This window comes from Mytilus trossulus, chromosome 14 (assembly GCF_036588685.1).
Source record: "Mytilus trossulus isolate FHL-02 chromosome 14, PNRI_Mtr1.1.1.hap1, whole genome shotgun sequence".
Lineage (NCBI taxonomy): Eukaryota > Metazoa > Mollusca > Bivalvia > Mytilida > Mytilidae > Mytilus > Mytilus trossulus.
The window spans coordinates 28805053-28824364 of NC_086386.1; the positions used below are offsets into that span (position 1 = coordinate 28805053).

Here is a 19312-nt window from a genome sequence, read left to right on the forward strand (position 1 = left end):
CCTCAGAATTGATTGAGATCCAGAGAGGGTGTCAACAAGGCCCTGTCATTCTTTTTTTAGTGTGCCGAAATACTTATACAAAATAATGACCAAATTAAAAGAATCACTATAGGTGTGTTTGGGAATGGAGAGGGGTTCCAGCAGATTTACACTTCTTGTGATGTATTTCTTTGTGTATCTTAATAAAAATTTAAACTATGACCCTATGGTGGAAATAATCGATTACATGAAGGATTTTTGTGCAATGGATTAATAATCGATTACTCAAATTTTAGTATGTAATCGATTACTTTATCAAAAGTAATTACATTACTTTTCGATTACTGTCAATTGTTTCTAAATTATAAGTTAACAGCTGGGTTTTTTTTTTAGATCAAATCTCTTAATGAAGATTAGAAATATTTTTAAAAATCTTGAAATTTTTACTTTCAACATAAATGAAAGATGTCATCGCATTACAACAATCACTTCTTCGTAACTAATTGTTTTTCAAAAATTTTGCTTTCTTACTGACTTCAGTTAGCTTTTTTTTTTTACTCTTCAACAATTTTTTTTTAGCATAGTTTATTATAATGTTTAAGGAAATATAAAAAATAGTAGAATAATTAATTAGTTCAGCTAATTTTTAAGATCAAAATTTATTTTTATAATGAAATGCATAATTTAAACCTTTTGTTTGAATAACCACCCTAATTAAAGATTATGTACAATTTATAACCTGGGGCTAAATACTGTCAATTTCCTTCTTAATTAGACATAAGATAATTGAAATAAAAACAAGCTATGTTTGTTATTGATTAGAAGACTTTGTTCATCTTATTAGGAAGGCAAGAATGTTTTTAAGATTTGTTGACTTCTCAAATCAAATTATTTCCATTCTCAATTTTATATACAAAATATTTTATAGTGTCAAAGGGATACATGTATCTATTTCTAAAAAGAATTGCAATGCATTGCCATTGGTTCATTAATGTTAAACGGATTTTTTATTCTTTTTTAATTCAATTTATATACATGTATATCATAACATTTAAGAAATCAACTGATTATCTATTCTAAGCTTTAATTTCAACTCTAATTGAAAATGATATTTTCAGGAAATATAATACAAATAATATTATATTACTTTTAAAAATGTAGTACAGAACTTAACGAAAGACAGACAGGCACATTTCTTATTTAAGGCCAATTTTATTATTTCAAATATATTTTATTATTTTAATATTAAATCTCTTGAATTATTAACAAGCACATACATCCATTTGTTTTAAAAAGCTAGATATAAAGTAAATTTAGGTAGGGGATCTGGTTGCTCACAATGCAGCTTGAGACAATTAGATAGAAATAAGGCAGTTGCTTAACTCTCAAGTATTGTTGATGCATAATATTTTATCTGTACTTCAAAGTGATAACATACATATTTTCCTCTGAAATAGGTTGTTTTTCATCAAACTATTTTACTAAAGTAATCGAAATGTAATTGAAAAGTAATCGATGATTACATCCAATTTTTTGCTGTTATCGATTAAATTACGATAACATGTAACCAAAATGTCTTCGATTACAGATTACTGTCGATTACTTGAAAACATGTAATCAATTATAATCGATTACGATTACAGATTACGATTACCCCATCCCTGGGACAAATCAACCCCCCCCCCCCCCCCGCAAAACAAAAGATTAGTGATAAAAACACTTATATTGTCAAAATTAAACCATTTGCTCTTATCCATACATTTTGTACCTAGTCTGAGTAGAAGAAGGCTTTACAATTTTGCCGAAAAGTATATAAAAGGTTAAAAATTAACCTGCATTTGAAGAATTAACAATAAAGAAATAAAACTTTAATTCCTCTTTTTCAGAAAATGTTTTGGAAATGCAATTTCGAGGCCCTTATAAAAAGCTTAAAATCCATTTTTGAAAGTAGTATTTTATGCTTGGAATGATCTTCAAAATATACAAGAAAAATTTCAGATCAATATATGCAATAGATTGGTATTCGATCAGTTTTATATAAAGATTTGACTCAAAAGGGTTTGGCTGATATATCACTTGTAAGATAAATGTGGAAATTTCTTGACTTTTGATAACTTCAAAAATGTATACAATATAAACACTAATTTCCTTACATATCAAAGCCTAATTTCTGCAATAAAAAGTATTTAAAAGAATATAATATATGTCCCGAAGACAAACAATAAAGAGAAAACGGCCCAGTTTTGTCTTTTCAAAAGTATAGATTTATTTTTAAATTCAAGAGAGGTTCATAAGAAATGTATAATAAATATCTTGGACTCGTATTAACAGAACATTTGGACTACCAGATCATGGCTAAACATGTTGCAGCTGCCGCCAACAGAGCTTTGGGGCTTTTAATTTCGAAACATAAATCGTTTGGAGGCTTTCCGTTTCGAACATTTTCTAAACTACACGATTCAACAGTTTGGAGCACTATCAGCTATGGAGCAGCAGTATGGGGATATAAAAACTTTTTCTGTGTAAACGCAGTTCAAAATAAAGCGATTCGATCTTTGATGGGTGTTGGACGATATACACCAAACACGGCGATTATCGGTGACTCGGGATGGATACCAGCTAATATAAAACAATGGAACAGTGTCAGTAACCAGTAGTGTAGGCTAAAAAAACACGGACCGTAATAGACTTAACTACAAAAATTTTAAGTGGTCAGAAGTTTGTAGTTTGAACGGACGTAAATGTAAAAACTGGAGCTATAGAATCCGTCAACACTTTTTATCAGCAGACATTATGATTTTGTATAACGCCGAAAATTCGGATAAAGCCTTGGTTAAGAATGTACTGTATGACAAACTTTTATCTCAACTGTACGATGAATGGTCAAACAATCTCAATAAAACTGTATCTCAAAGGAATGGTAACGGTGGCAATAATTTGAGGACATATAGAACTTTTAAAACGTCATTACACACCAATGAATACATGCACAAAGTTATAGTTCCATCGCATAGAAGAGCATACGCGCAGTTTCGGTGTGGTGTTGCACCGATCCGCCTAGAGACTGGAAAATTCGAGAGGCTACCCGTGCAACAACGGACTTGCGAAACTTGTAAAAACATTGTTGAAACTGAGGAACATATAAAAAAGAAGATGTGGTATGATTGCCAATGAGACAACTATCCACAAAAGACCAAAATGACACAAACATTAACAATTATAGGTCACCGTACGGCCTTCAACAATGAGCAAAGCCCATACCGCATATAGTCAGCTATAAAAGGCCCCGATAAGACAATATAAAACAATTCAAGCGAGAAATCTAACAGCCTTATTTATGTAAAAAAATGAACGAAAAACAAATATGTAACACATAAACAAACGACAACCACTGAATTACAGGCTCCTGACTTGGGACAGGCACTTACATAGATAATGTGGCGGGGTTAAACATGTTAGCGGGGTCCCAACCTTCTCCCTAACCTGGGACAGTGGTATAACAGTACAACATAAAAACGAACTATAAAAATCAGTTGAAAAAGGCTTAACTCATCAGATAGACAAAAAATATAAGTGGACGTGGCCGGGTACTTATACATCCCGACACAAAAAGACACAACGAACAGATCTGAGAGTACTCGCAGTTATCTGACAGCTAGTTCAAAGCCATTTACAACTAATTGAAAAAATCATGCCTCTAAGACTAAGCTCTATGACTATGTCTTGTTAGAGTGTCCGTTGTACGATGATCTGCGAAATGAGCTTTTTAAAATTATTTTGTCAGAACACTTAAACTTTTTAAATTTTTCCAATCTGGATAAATTGTCTATTGTTCTAGCCTCTAGCCAGTAACTGTGATAGTATTATTATTTATAGTGCCAAAATCTGCAAATTTATTTTAGATAGAACAGTGGCGGATGCAGGAATTTTCGAAAGGGGGGGGGGGGGTGCTAGCCCAGGGCAAAGGGGGTGCAAAACATATGTCCCGATTCAAATGCATTGATCGGCCAAAATAAAGGGGGGTGCGCACCCCCGGAACCCCCCCCCCCCCCCCCCCTCTGGATCCGCCACTGTAGAAGACGTCGATATTTATATCGTTAAACTTTTTTTTGTTAAACTGTAAATATAAATATTTAAAGGTTGTTTTTTTTTTAATCTAGCTGTACAGTGATATTTATTAGTATTTATTTTCAATATATATTTTAATCCCGTCTCTCATAATTCTTTTTAGAATGGCATTAATATTTTATATTATTGTATGTGTTCGTGAAATATGTTATGTATTGTAATAAGAATGGTGAGACGTAAATAAACTATTTGTATTGTATTGTTGTATAATATTTTAAATAGTAAAAACTCCTTAATTAGACAGAGATTTGAACATGTAAGGGCATATGATACAGGTTTGATGAAAATTTCCATAGACTATATGGAAATTTTCATCAAACTGTATTATTATTATAGGCTTTTTTTGCCTGATTAAATCAAATATGTGATAAAAAAAAAAAAAACTATACCTTCATGTGCTACTTTTTGAGTTAAATGAGGTAGAAATTTTGTATGTTTGCTCGAATTTTTGTTTTAAAAGATAAACACAAGTTGTTTTTTGTTAAATAATTTTTAATTTCTGTATTTTATAAGTATCATAAAAAAATGGTCATACATAGAGAAAAAAAACGTAACTTTTTGATGTATATTTATCAAATTTTTAAAAAAAGCACTATTTACAGTTTTATAAAATTTGGTCCACATAATCTCCCTGCAAAAGGACACAAAATGTCGTTTAAAAAATAGGGGTCCATGCACTCGTTTATAAATTTAATCAATTGAACTGTATCGTATGCCCTTAAACAAAAGTGGTCTTTAATTCTAAATACAAACTACAATTGGAAAATCATCCTTTTTAGTCCGAAGGGCCAAGTGAGCTTTTCTCATCACTTGGCGTCCGTCGTCCGTCGTCTTTAACATTTTACATGTTGAACTGCTTCTAGAAAACCACTGAATGGAATGAAACCAAACATGGCATGAATGTTCCTTATGAGGTGCTGACCAAGTGTTGTTACTTTGTAGCCGATCCATAATTCAAAATGGCCGCCAGCGGGGGACTTAGTTTAACATAGGACCCTATGGAAATGCATACAAATGACTTCTTTTAGAGAACGACTGAATGGAATGAATTCAAACATGGCATGCATGTTCCTTATGAGGTGCTGACCAAGTGTTGTTACTTTGTAGCGGATCCATCATTCAAGATGGCCGCCAGTGGGGGGACTTAGTTTAACATAGGACCCTATGGGAAATGCATACAAATGACTTCTTTTAGAGAACCACTGAATGGAATGAAACCAAACATGGCATGAATGTTCCTTATGAGGTGCTGACCAAGTGTTGTTACTTTGTAGCCGATCTATAATTCAAGATGGCCGCCAGCGGGGGACTTAGTTTAACATAGGACCCTTTAGGAAATGCATACAAATTGCTTCTCTTAGAGAACTACTGAATGGAATGAAACCAAACATGGCATGAATGTTCCTTATGAGGTGCTGACCAAGTGTTGTTACTTTGTAGCCAATCTATCATTCAAGATGGCCGCCAGCTTGGGACTTAGTTTAACATAGGACCCTATGGGAAATGCATTCAATTGACTTCTTTTAAAGAACCACTAAATTAAATGAAACCAAACATGGCATGACTGTTTCTTATGAGGTGCTGACCAAGTGTTGTTACTTTGTAGCCGATCCACCATTCAAGATGGCCGCCAGCGGGGGGACTTAGTTTAACATAGGACCCTATGGAAAATGCATACAAATGACTTCTTTTAGAGAGCCACTGGACGGAATGAAACCAAACATGGCATGCATGTTCCTTATGAGGTGCTGACCAAGTGTTGTTACTTTGTCGCCAATCCATCATTCAAGACGGCCACCAGCAGGGGACTTAATTTAACATAGGACCCTATGGGAAATGCATGCACATGACGTCTCTTAGAGAACCACTGAATTAAATGAAACCAAACATGGCATGAATGTTCGTTATGAGGTGCTGACCAATTATTGTTACTTTGTAGCTGATCCATCATTCAAGATGGCCACCAGCGGGGGACTTAGTTTAACACAGGACCGTATGGGAAATGCATACAAATGACTTCTTTTAGAGAACCACTGAAGGGAATAAAACCAAAAACATAGCATAAATGTTCCTTTCTAAATGAGGTGCTGGCCAAGTGTTGTTACTTTGTAGCCAAATTTAAGTATCTTTTTTTTTTATGATTTCAAAAACCCAGGTAGAATCAGGTGAGCGATACAGGCTCTTGAGAGTCTCTAGTTTACATTACCAAGGTTGCCAAATTGCAGTGGTTTCAATACGGAATAGTACATCGAATGTTTGGCACGAATGAACTTCTCTTTAAAAGAAAGTTAAAGATACAGATAAGAGTAATTTTGGGCGCGGAGGGTTCAATATAATAAAACAGATATTCAGGAATTGTCCGTATGTATAAAAAAAACATATATGGGAAGACATAAACACGATATTTAAAAACCAATAACTTAAATTAACTTTATATATTGACTTGGTTTCATTTGGTATTTAAACGTAAACCAATGAAAATGGCATAAGAAACTTAATAATTCTGTCAACAAAATTCTACATTTAAAGAAGAAAATTATCATTGGAACAAACATAACTTAGCACTAAAATTATTTGAAAGAAAATTTATCAATAGAAAAAACAAATATTTTATAAGAATAAGACACGCAGTAGTAGAGCAGAGAACTGCTTGAATCCCTGAACTCATTTAGTAATATAAAACCAAAGATAGATAACAGACACCATATTGTATAAATTAAAAATATGTAGTCTCTATCCAAGCAGTCTTTGCCTTGTAATTATGCATATTCTGCAATATACCAAAATATTTCAGCTGTGTTTATTTTTACATGTTGTATATCTTTTGTCTTTATATTACATTTGCATAAAATGTGTAAAATTTACTGGTATGTTCATGTGCAAATAAAAGGAAATTCGTTATTAAATTATTTTTTATTTCACAACGCCATTTCCGAAAAAGGTTTACTACTGCAACATCAAATGCTAACCAAGTCGTCGGATGCCATGGCATACATATTACACATTATAATGAATTGTCATATGATCAACTGCAGAACACGTTTTAATGCCTACAGTTAAACCGCATACAAGACAATAAGGGACAAAATATAACTGAAAATATTTCCAACAGTCAATACCTTCGACGGTGACACATCCAGTTCCATTTAAAGAGAAAAGAAAACTACAATTTCAATGCATACCACATAATTTAAACATTAAATATGACATAATCAATTTAATTTTAAGAGAATGCAAACTTTATGATTTTTTATAGCACCCTTGAAATCATCCCTCGTGAAGACCATGTTGCAAGAGCCTTGAGCTCTGTTGAAGACTTTAATTGCAGAGATATCCTTTATTTTCACTAAAACGAACTTGTATTAATTTCAAGAAATATTCTTCTTCCTTCGTTTTCAAAAATGCAAAATTCAGGAATTCAACTTTAAGAGACCACATACGTAAATGCCTTTTTTGTAATAGCGTAACATCTCAAAATTGGATTGAATCATTTATTTAACTTGTAACATGAACCTACTTTGCATACTAACCTTTTTTTAAATTCTGTAATGAATATACAACAAAAACTATCATATTTGAAAATATGTGTGAAGAATATCTATTTTTTTTCAGAGTTTCAGTTGATGGCAACCACATTTTTAGGAGCATCTGTTGTAGCCACTACAAAATGTACTCTAGAGAAAATTGAACGAGACGAAAAAGTTACTTTCGCAAAAGAAGTACGTATTATTCAAACCAGAACACATCCGCGAAATCGCGGGCATTTGGAGCTTAGTTGAAAGAATGTAAACTGATGTAGGATATTTTTTGTAAAATTTGTTATGTCTGGAAAATTTCTGAAAATGTATCAAAAGTTAGTGATACTTGGAGACAGGACAATTATTTTAAGCCCTTTCCCTTTTTTCAAAAGTTCGTTATTTTTATTTTATTTTTCTGTTAAATTCCATGATTTTCGCGTTTCTGTATAGTTTTTTTTAGTTTAATTTGGCCATTTTCTTGAGATCCCTTTTGTCATATTTCTATTCAAGTATTCATAATATATATCCTTGGCTTTTAAATATTTTGGGTTTGCACGGTCCTGTTAATGAAGACCATTTTAAAATGGTTCTTTTGGATGCACCACATTTATCAAGCGTTTTCGTCAGCAGTTATGTACTTCAATTAGGACAGGTAATGTCATTGGTGCCTTTAGATTGCACTTTGTAAATACAGCTGTTTCACAAGCCAAGCCTTTTTTGTGGAGATATATAGTATTCATAGAAATTTTTGATTTGTTTACGTACTGGTTCCAAGATATGTATCTCTATGTTTCATCTCTGAGGGAGGGGTAGTACAGAAATTTAGCTCAAGTGTAAACACTTATAAGTTCGACATTAGAAAATGCCTGTACCAAGTCAGGAATATGACAGTTGTTATCCATTCGTTTGATGTGTTTGGACTTTTGATTTTGCCTTTTGATTTTGGACTTTCCTTTTTGAATTTTCCTCGAAGTTCGGTATTTTTGTGTTTTTACTTTTTTCTAGGCATATTGTCTAGTGCCGTCAAAAGTTGTAGCGGACGCCTTTCTCCATTGTTGATTCTAGTGTTGATAAACAAATGAATTTATCTTTTTTATTCTTATGAGAGTTCTTAAAAGGGAATTTTCAAATAACATTTTCGTCTCATTTTTATGAAAAAAGAATCTATAGTAATAAGCCACAAAAATTTGTTTGCATTAATGAGAATATTTTTTTTTAATAAAACCTTTTTTTATTTATTCAGGACTGCTTGCATTTGTGCAAACATATGGAGGAAGTAAGTGTTCAAGTTCATACTACTAACCTACATTAATATCAGAACAAAAGAGTAAATATAAAAAAATAAGATGTGGTATGCTTTCCAATGTGAGAACTCTCCAAAGAGACCAAAATGACACAGAAATGTACAACTATAGGTCACCGTACAGACGTCAACAATGTGCAAAGCCAATACCGCATAGTCAACTAAAAATGGCCTCGAAATGACAATGTAAAACTATCAAACGAGAAAACTAACGGCATTATCTATTTAAAAAAAATGAACGAAAAACAAATATGTTACACATAAACAAACAACAACCACTGAATTACAGGCTCCTACGGAAGCGTATTAGGGACATAGAAAAAATAAAATTGGCAGTGAACATTTTTTTTTTCATAGTCGATATTTTGACTTTTCAAATCTAATCTAGAAATTTCGACTTTTCAAAAAGTCGATATTTTGACATTTTGAAACTCGAAATTTCAACTTATAAAAAGTAAAAATTTACACTTTAAACTCGAAATGTCGACCTATTTAAAACTCGAAATTTCAACTTATTTTAAACTCAAAATTTCGACTTTTTTAAAACTCAAAATTTCGACTTATTCTAAACGTACAAACACAGTTACAATTTTAGAAGGAGTAAACATGGACGCAAATTATTAAAGCGTCATCCACACATTTTGGCAAATTATATTCAGAAATTGGTTTTGTTTTTAAATTAAGATATGGATTAGCATTTAATATTGTGAAGAAATCATTCGTAAAGAGCATGCATGTTGACATAATTCCCCCTCCCCTATTCCATGTTTTAGTTTCCACGACACTGTCATATGATCGTCAGATCTAAGGACATTTAGCATCACAGTTTCAAAGGCCTGTTTGGTATCCCAATAGCAAGTCACTGACTTTGCCTGGTTTAAAAAATGGTAAATCAAGTAACCAAAAATGCCATGCATATTCAGGACGACCAATGAGCTACTCAGTTTTCTAGTTTTGGAAGTTTGCATTCTTATAACACAAATATAAACCCTTGTCTTTATTTATTAGACGGTTGAGTAAAAGTATGTCGTAATATAGGTGTGTCGGAATAGCGGGGTTGTCTTGATACACATATCAGAAGTCCAGACTTGAAATATGTATTTGAACGTGAAACATTTTTTATTTATTCTTCAGCAAGAACAAGATTTTCTATCTAAAATAACCTCTTTAAAATGGTTTAGTTTATTAAAATATGCTTATGAAGTTTATTATGTATATGGCTCTCCGCCTTGCTGATATAAATGACTGTGAATGTGGTAATCGCAAACGTATAAATACTGAGGAAAAGTCGAAATTTTAAGTTTTAAAGATGTCGAAACTTTGAGTTTAAAAGAATTCGAAATTTCGACTTTAGAAAAGGTCGAAATTTTGAGTTTAGAAAAGGTCGAAATTTTGAGTTTAAAAAAGGTCGAAATTTTGAGTTTAAAAGAGGTCGAAATTTTGAGTTTAAAATAGGTCGAAATTTTTAGTTTAGAAAAAGTCGAAATTTCGAGTTTCAAAAAAGTCGAAATTTCAAGATTTTAGAAAGTCAAATTTTCAAGACAAGAAAAGTAAAAATTTGGAGCTAAAGTCGAAATTTCGGGATTTGAAATGTCAAAATTTCAACTTTGAAAAAAAATTTAACTGCCAATTTAATTTTTTCTTTGTCCCTAATACGCTTCCGTAGTAAATGGCTCTCCGCCTCGTTGATATAAATGACTGTGAATGTGGTAATCGCAAACGTATAAATACTGAGGAAAAGTCGAAATTTTAAGTTTAAAAAAGTCGAAATTTTGAGAATTTTGAGTTTAAAAGAAGTCGAGATTTCGAGCTTAGAAAAATTCGAAATTTCGAGTTAAGAAAAAGTCGAAATTTCGAGTTCAGAAAAATTCGAAATTTTGAGATTAAAAGAAGTCGAAATTTCAAGATTTTAGAAAGTTAAAATTTTAAGATAAGAAAAGTTAAAATTTCGTTGAATTTTATTTTTTCTATGTCCTTAATACGCTTCCGTAGGTACAGAAGCGTATTAGGGACATAGAAAAAATAAAATTGGCAATGAACTTTTTTTTTCAAAGTCGAAATTTTTACATTTCAAATCTCGAAATTTTGACTACAACTTGAAATTTTAATTTTTGAAATCTCGAAATTTTGACTTCAATTTGAAATTTTGACTTTCTAAAATCTTGAAATTTCGACCTTTTATAAAGTAGAAATTTTGACTTTTTCAAAACTCGAAATTTCGACTTTATAAAGAGTCAACATTTTAACTTTACTCTAAAAATTTCGACTTTTTAAAACTCGAAATTCCGACTTATTTTAAACTCGAAATTTCAAGGTATTTTAAACTCAAAATTTCGACTTATTTAAACTCGAAATTTCGAATTATTTTTAACTTGAAATTTCAACGTATTTTAAACTAAAAATTTCGACTTACCTCAGTATTTATGCGTTTGCATCTATCACATTCACAGTCATTAATTCCAAAAAGCGGAGAGCAATATACATCATAAGTTTGATAAGCATATTTTAATAAACTAAACCATTTTAAAGAGGTTATTTTAGATAGAATTTTTTTTTTGCCGAAGAATAAATAGAATATGTTTCTCGTTCAAATACATATTTAAAGTCTGGACTTCAGATATGTGCATCAAGACAACTTCGTTATTCCGACACACCTATATTACGACATTCTTTTATTCAACAGTCTAATATATAAATACAAGGGTTAATAGTTGTGTCATAAGAATGCCAACTGGTACAGTTTAATCAATGTTCCAAAGAAAAGAACCAACAATTCAAAATTCCCAACTAGAAAACTGAGCAGTTCATTGGTTGCTCTGAATAATGAATATGAATGGCATTTTTGGCTACTTGATTTACCATTGTTCAAACAAGGCAAAGTCAGTGACTTGCTATTGGGAAACCAAACAGGCCTTTTAGAAACTGTGATACTAAATATCATCTAATTGCCGATCCTATGACACTAACGTAGGACTAAAACATGGAATATGGGGGGGGGGGGGGGATTGTCCTGACAAAATGCATGTTCTTTCCGAATGAAACTATTCAATATTAAATGCTAATCCATATCTTAATTTAAGATCAAAACGAATTTCTAAATATTAATTGCCAAAATGGCTGGATGACACCACTTTGATAATTTGCGTCCATGTCTTCTCCTTCTTGATTTGTAATAACTGTGTTTGAATACTAACATCAAAGTTTTCAAAGTACTTAGAAAAAGTCAAAATTTCGAGATTTCAAAAGTCAAATAGGTTTTAAAGATGAAATTTCGAGTTTAGAAAAAGTCAAAATTTTGGGTTTAAAATACGTTGAAATTTAGAGTTTAAAATATTAAGTCGAAATTTCGAGTTTGAAAAAGTCGAAATTTTGAGTTTAAAGTTGAAATTTTGACCTTTCTTAAAGTCGAAATTTCGAGTTTAAAAAGCGTCAAAATTTCGACTTTATAATAGGTCGAAATTTCAAGATTTTAGAAAGTCAAAATTTCAAGTTGAAGTAAAATTTTCGGGATTTGAAAAGTCAAAATTTCAAGTTGTAGTCAAAATTTCGAGATTTGAAATGTCCAAAAAGTTCACTGCCAATTTACTTTTTTCTATGTCCCTAATACGCTTCCGTACGTAGGCTCCTGACTTGATACAGACACATACATTTATAATGTGGCGGGGTGTTAAATGTAAGCGTGATTCCAACCCTCACCTTAATCTGGGACAGTGGTGTAACAGTACAACATAAGAACGAACTATAATCGTCAGTTGAAAAGGCTTAACTCATCAGATCGACAAAATTACAAGTGGACGTTATTGAACAAGTATTTACCAATTTTTTATATAACATCATATAAACTACATCAAACATATAGTTTTATTTAAAAGTGACTCTAACCCGAGAATACCCGAGAATAGGAAAACTCATCTAGTTTATACATTTCAAAGCCATTTGCCATGGTGACCATAAATAATTTACAGTGACATGTAATGACTTTTTTATATATTTTATAAACATATTTGTTGTCAGAAAGTTTCAACAAAATCGTTGACCACCCGTGTCCATCTTTGGTGAATGATAACTACGAGAAACGAGAGAGATAAGTGAATAGCGGAAATTAATCCTCAGTAGTGATTTTTCGTTCTTTCAAAGTCTACCTAAAATTAAATAGAAATAACAAAAATACAGACTTCTAAGGAAAATTTAATTTAGATAGTCCATTATATAATGGCAAAATCAAAAGCTCAAATACATCAAACGAAAACGAAAGGAAAACAACTGTCATGTTTCTCACTTGTTACAGGTGTAATACCACCATTGATTTTCCCCTATTAGTCTTTGTTAAATTGGTACTTTTAAAAAAAATGTACAGAATTTACCTTTATTTCAACCAAAGAAATACTTTGCATGAATAAAGTTTAATCCTTTCCAGTGCTACAGTGAAAATTTCACACTACATTTCATTGCATATAAGAAAGTAACCTGCACCGGAAGTAAACAATCACATTTTTACCAGGTTATTTACTGGTTACCTGCTTTGGCAACTATGTAACCTTAACTTTCCAAAATATTTTATAAGACAATCAAATAAAAAAAGAATGATGCTTTCAGACACCCAACATACATGTTTATGACTCAGAAAAATTTAAGTGCATTGAAATGCAATGTTAATTTTCTACAACTGTCAAATTCAAGGGAATATTTTTTTAGACCTACTTTCGTATGCAACCGGATGTGGCGTATCATGATTTGGTGGTATTACACCTACAGCTTTTTATGTTGGAAATGGTGGATAAAACCTGGTCTTAAAACTAGCGAAATCTCTCACGTGCATGACAGTCACATAAAATGCCATTATTTTGACAATAATGTGTAAACAAAACAAACAGAAATAATAGGAGTAGTCATCCAGGTCTCTTCAGGGCACTTTTTACCTTTACTTTGTACAGGCAAGAGGGGAGTAAAATTTTACACTAGTGTGTACTAAAGTAGTATATATGTATAGTATATGGTAACTATATTGTAGGCAACATTTTTTTACGGATCACAACTTTGTTTAAGCATTAAAGTGGTAGTTTCCAGTGGCAATGATAAAAAAAATCTTGGCAACTCTCCGTAGTTACGAGCAGGATTTGCATTTACCAAAATTGGAGCTGACATGTCTCTGGTGTTTGTGCAATGTGCATTTTATGTCTCTTTTTGTTGGAAATGATGGATATTCCCTGGTTTTAAAACTAGGGAAATCTCTTAGGTGTCATCGTCTGCAATTGAAGAAATCTTTTTGTCGTCTTGTAAATGCATCATAAAACACAGATGTCCAGGCTCAAAATAATCCTCTCAACATTTATGTTCTTTCTTCTGCATTTTTCTGTTTGTTGATTGTCCGCATTCTTTGCACCTATAATAAGAAGCACAGGTTGAACGTCCTTGTCTAGTTTTCTTGGCATGAAGTTGAAAACACATGTCTCCTTGAACATACCGATTGCAATCCTTATAATAAATCCATTCCTGATTTACAATCTCGTGTCACTATTTTGTGGCAAGATGTACTAATGTTATTTCACTTATGTCCTTTTTGTTCTGGTAACCCTGTTGACAACTGTTACAATACAAACTTCTGATTAAGAAGGCTGGCATTCTTGTTATGACATCACAATGTTCGTTCTGACGATATAAATATATTTTCTTCTCGGATTCTGGTCCTTGAAAAATGATCCCATTTCAATGTTGCTGTGAAACAACATGAATTTGACAGCCATCCATCACACTTTGAAATTGTTTTATATCTTCAAGATCGCAATGCTCTTCAACTTCGTACTTTATTTGGCCTTTTAAACTTTTTTTGGATTCGAGCGTCACTGATAAGTCTTTTGTAGATGAAACGCGCGTCTGGCGTATATACTAAATTTAGTCCTGGTATCTTTGATGAGTTTATTGACTAGAAATGAAATTGAAAAACTAGTTGGTTGCATATCTTTTGTTTCAGTTAAAGGTAAATGTAAATTGTAGATTTGATATTTGATATTTGGTTCTAACAAAAAAATTTAACCGGTATTTGGAATTCCAGAATTGTGATTGCCAAATCTAGCTGCTTACTGAAAATCAAATGGTTGTTACCACAGATAAAAATGTATCGGGGTTTTACCTCTTTTTTTGCTTTCTGTATGTCAAATTGTATATATATTTAATGAACATTGCATAAATTAGATGCATTTCTAAACAAATCTCTATGATTTTCTTTATCATATGACAAAATACCATGCATCTGAATTAAATTGTTCACTATTTGAAAAAGCCCACCTTCTTTTACCTTTATTATTTCATGAAGAAACACAAATACAAAACTGCCAATCTTTGCTCCATATAAATTTTTCCCGATAAAAATATATATCATGCAACATAATCAAAAGACAGAAAATCAAGATGTTCCGACCATCGGATAGTATTAAAAAAAAGGATGGCAGGATTACAAGTTTAAACCCTGACGACACTGAAAAACTCTCGCATTAACATATTATATGAAGATACGATGAGGTAATACACTTAACAATCAATAATTTACCTGGTGCCGATAACAAGAAGTTTTATTAAGAGAGGTCGTAAGTATTGAATTAAGGGGAAGATAAGATAATTTTAAGATCAAGTAAAGAGTGTAAATCAAAGCTCCCTCAGGTTGCTCGTAAATCGCTCTTATTTCTCCCTTAAGTTGCATCGTAATAGTTTTCAAGTTACGAGTTCTTAATAATTTTCTAGTGTCTCCGTTTTTGGTTTCTCGCAAAGAAATTAAAATAACATTAAATGAATCATAGAAACGTTTTAATGAACGATTAAATGCGCATAACAATCAACTATCCGAGTTATATGCAAAATAACTCACTCTGCATTTAACCTAAGGAAATCAATTCTGGCCGCCGACCACCATTATTTTTTCGGCCCTTTTTTGATAAAAGTAAAATTGAACTACAAATTTGCACCGCTTCAAGTTATGAAGTTATGTTAACTGCTTATAGAACATTAATATTTTAATAAAAATATGCTTGTCTCAGGACAATTTTTTTGAGGGCCCTATTATTCACCAGGGGCCGGTAACAAGAAGCATTCGTATGTCTTACGAACGTGTAAAGGGCAACTTAAGATTTAGGAATGTAACAAGACCTTACCTCAGACATATCTTATAATGATTGACAGCCCTTAATGTTTTAAAAATGTGCATGATTTAACAACGATGCTTACGTCTACCTTAAAGCATTCTTACTAATTCCGGTAACACAAACTCATTCTTAGATTTTGGTCAGTTATTAAGTGTTCTTAAATCAAACTTAGCAACTTAGAGATGTACCAAGAACAATTCGCAATAGCTTCACTTGACATTTTTTTGTAAGAGTGGTCCCGACTACTCTTAGCTGTACATTCACTTGTTAATAGTAGAACTAGTTGCTTAAAAAAGTTAATACGTCAACCTTAGAACTTTTTTATTCTAATCATTAATTCATCTGAATAGGAAATTATATATCAGTGTTTTGTTGGCCATGTATGTGGAGGATGGTAGTTTCTCTTTTTTGTAAACTATTACAATTTTGGTTGTTGAGAAAAGTGTTAAATATAAAGCAAGGAGAAATTTGTGACATTTTTCAATTTTAAACCAAGCGTTCCAAATAGTTAAGTTTAAATCATCACTTCTTAAATTTTACGGAAGCCATCATGAGTTGGTTGACCAATTATTTACCGGCTTTGTAATATAATGAGCAACACGATGGGCACCACACGTGGAGCAGAATTTGCTTCGAATCATCTAATATCTATTTCAGTTTTTAGTGGGTTGGGTGTTAATTTGTTGTTGTATAATACCTGTTTTTTTTTTGTTTTTTTTTTACATTTTTGCATATTGTGTCTTTTTTGCATCGTTATCAATATCATGGAATTTGACAAGACTGTCATAAAAGTGAGAGGTTCAGCTCTTGAAACCAGGTTCAATCCATCATTTCTTTACACTTTGAAAATGCCTTCAATAAGTCAGAAATATGACAAGTGTCGTCCATTCGTTTGATGTGTTTTATCTTTTGATTTTGGCATTTGGTTAATGGACTTAATTTCCGTTTTGAATTTTCCTTTGAGTTAAGTATTTTTGTGATTATATTTTTTGTTAGAAGGCTTTTAAAATGTGAAAAAAAAATATTGTTTTAAGTGAAAAAATATAAGAAGATGTGATATGAGTACCAATGAGACAACTCTTCATCCAAATTACAAAAGTAAACCATTCAAGTAGTGATTTGACCGAAATAAACGGTAGGATAGAAAAATAAACCTACGTCATTTGAGACTCGTCATTTATACTCGATTTAAATTCTGCCATTGGCCTGGTGAATAATAGGGCCCTCAAAAGGATTGTTCTAAGACAAGCATAGTTTTTTTTAAAATAATAATGTTCTATAAGCAGTTAAAATAATTTCAGGTTTGAAGCGGTGCAAATGTTTTAATTCAATTTTACTTTTATCAAAAAAGGGCCGGAAGAATAAAGGTGGTCTGATTCAAGAATTATTTTCCTTATGTTAAATGGGTAGTTGATTGTTATGCGCATTTAATCGTTCGTTAAAACGTTTCTATGATTCATTTAAGGTGATCTCTAATTTCTGTGCGAGGAACCAAAAACGGAGACACCAGAAAATTATTAAGAACTCGTAACGTGAAAACTATTACGATGTAACTTAAGAGAGAAATAAGAGCGATATACGAACAACCTGAGGGAGCTTTGATTTACACTCTTTAAGTGATCTTAGAATTATCTTATCTTCCCCCTAATTCAATACTTACGGTCTTTCTTAAAAACATTTCTTATTACCGTCCCCAGGCCAATGGTAGGATTTGAATCGGGTATAAATGACGAGTCTCAATTACGTAGGCTTATTTTTCTATACTACCGTTCATTTCGGTCAAATCACTACTAGAATGGTTTACTTTTATAATTTGTAATTTGGATGGAGAGTTGTCTCATTGTTACTCATACCACATCTTCTTATATTTTTTTCAGTTTAAACCAAATTTTTTTCACATTTTAAAAGCCTTCTTACAAAAAAAATCTCAAAAATACTTAACTCCGAGGAATATTCAAAATGGAAATTTAAGTCCTTAAAGCCTCGGTCACACCTTATCGGATAGGTCGAACGGACGCCTAACGGATAACTTTTTTTCAATCCGTTCATTTCCGTTAGACGTCCTTTCTTATCCGTTAGGCGTTCGTTCATATCCGTTGCATGTCCGTTAAGCGTACTTTTTATCCAGCGACGTCCGTTCTGTCTGGTGAAAATTTTTGAGCATGTTCAAAACTTTGAACGGACGTCCAACGGATAAAATGTCTGTTGGACGTCCGTTAGGCGTCCGTTTTGTACGGTACTCGTCCGTTTCGTTCCCGTTTTGTATCCGTTACGTGTCCGTTATGCATCCGTTGGAGGTCTGGCAGATTAATTCACCAACGGAAATTACCGGACGTCTAACGGATAAAACGGATAACGGATAAAACGGATGTAGTACGAATGTGAAACGGATTTCTACCGGACGTTTGACGGACAAAACGGATGATGAACGGATCTGAAACGAATAAATGCCAATTGAAATTTTTTCGTCAGAAATTCCAATTAGATTTCGAAAGGTTCATGAATTCTTATTATTCATAATCGATCTTAGAGTAAGGGCATATCTTCACAATCAAGCAGCTGTTAAACTTATTCAGGTCAGACATTGCCCTTTAGTGGCATTTTGAAGAACAAACCAAAACCAATTTCACAGAACTTTGACTCTGGAGGCTCACAAATCAAATAGATTTGCTTTCATTATATTGCATGTTTTTTCAGTTTTATCTGGTAGTATTTGCATGATTTTTTATGTGATAGTCGGTTAAACAGTTCACCAGAGCTCATGTTTTGTCTGTTATTATGTTTATATATGCCGACTCTAAATAAAATTTACTCACTTACCTACTTAGAACATTTTCAATATTAATGCGATTTACATGTATTATTACTGTCGCCTTTTTTCGTATATCTTGTTTATCCGTTTTATCCGCAACGCTTCCGCTAGATGTCCGTTTTATGCGGTACACGTCCGTTGGATGTACGTTCGACATCCGTTCTGTCCGTTACGTCTGCGTTTCTCGTCCGTTGCATATCCGTTGCATGTCCGTTATGCATTCGTTAGGCGTCCGTTAACATCAACGGACGCCCAACGGATAACTTAGGCGTCCGTTCGTCTAAATGTTAAAATTGTTATCCGTTGGGAGTCCGTTGATGTACTGATCGAATAAAACGGACGTGTAATGGATGCATGACGGACACACAACAGATATGCAACGAACGAGAAACGGAAACGTACCGCACAGAAAGGATGTCGAACGTACATCCAACGG

The 19312-nt window shown here is 32.5% G+C and overlaps 1 protein-coding gene across 1 annotated transcript in view; it reads left to right on the forward strand.

Moving 5' to 3' along the window:
- Positions 1–19312, forward strand: part of LOC134697643 (cytosolic phospholipase A2-like) — a 204509-nt gene that overhangs the window by 70261 nt on the left and 114936 nt on the right. Inside the window, exons 5-6 of the mRNA XM_063559926.1 lie at positions 7720–7826; positions 8869–8901. Of these exons, the coding sequence (XP_063415996.1) occupies positions 7720–7826; positions 8869–8901 (140 nt within the window). The remainder of the gene's footprint in view (positions 1–7719; positions 7827–8868; positions 8902–19312) is intronic.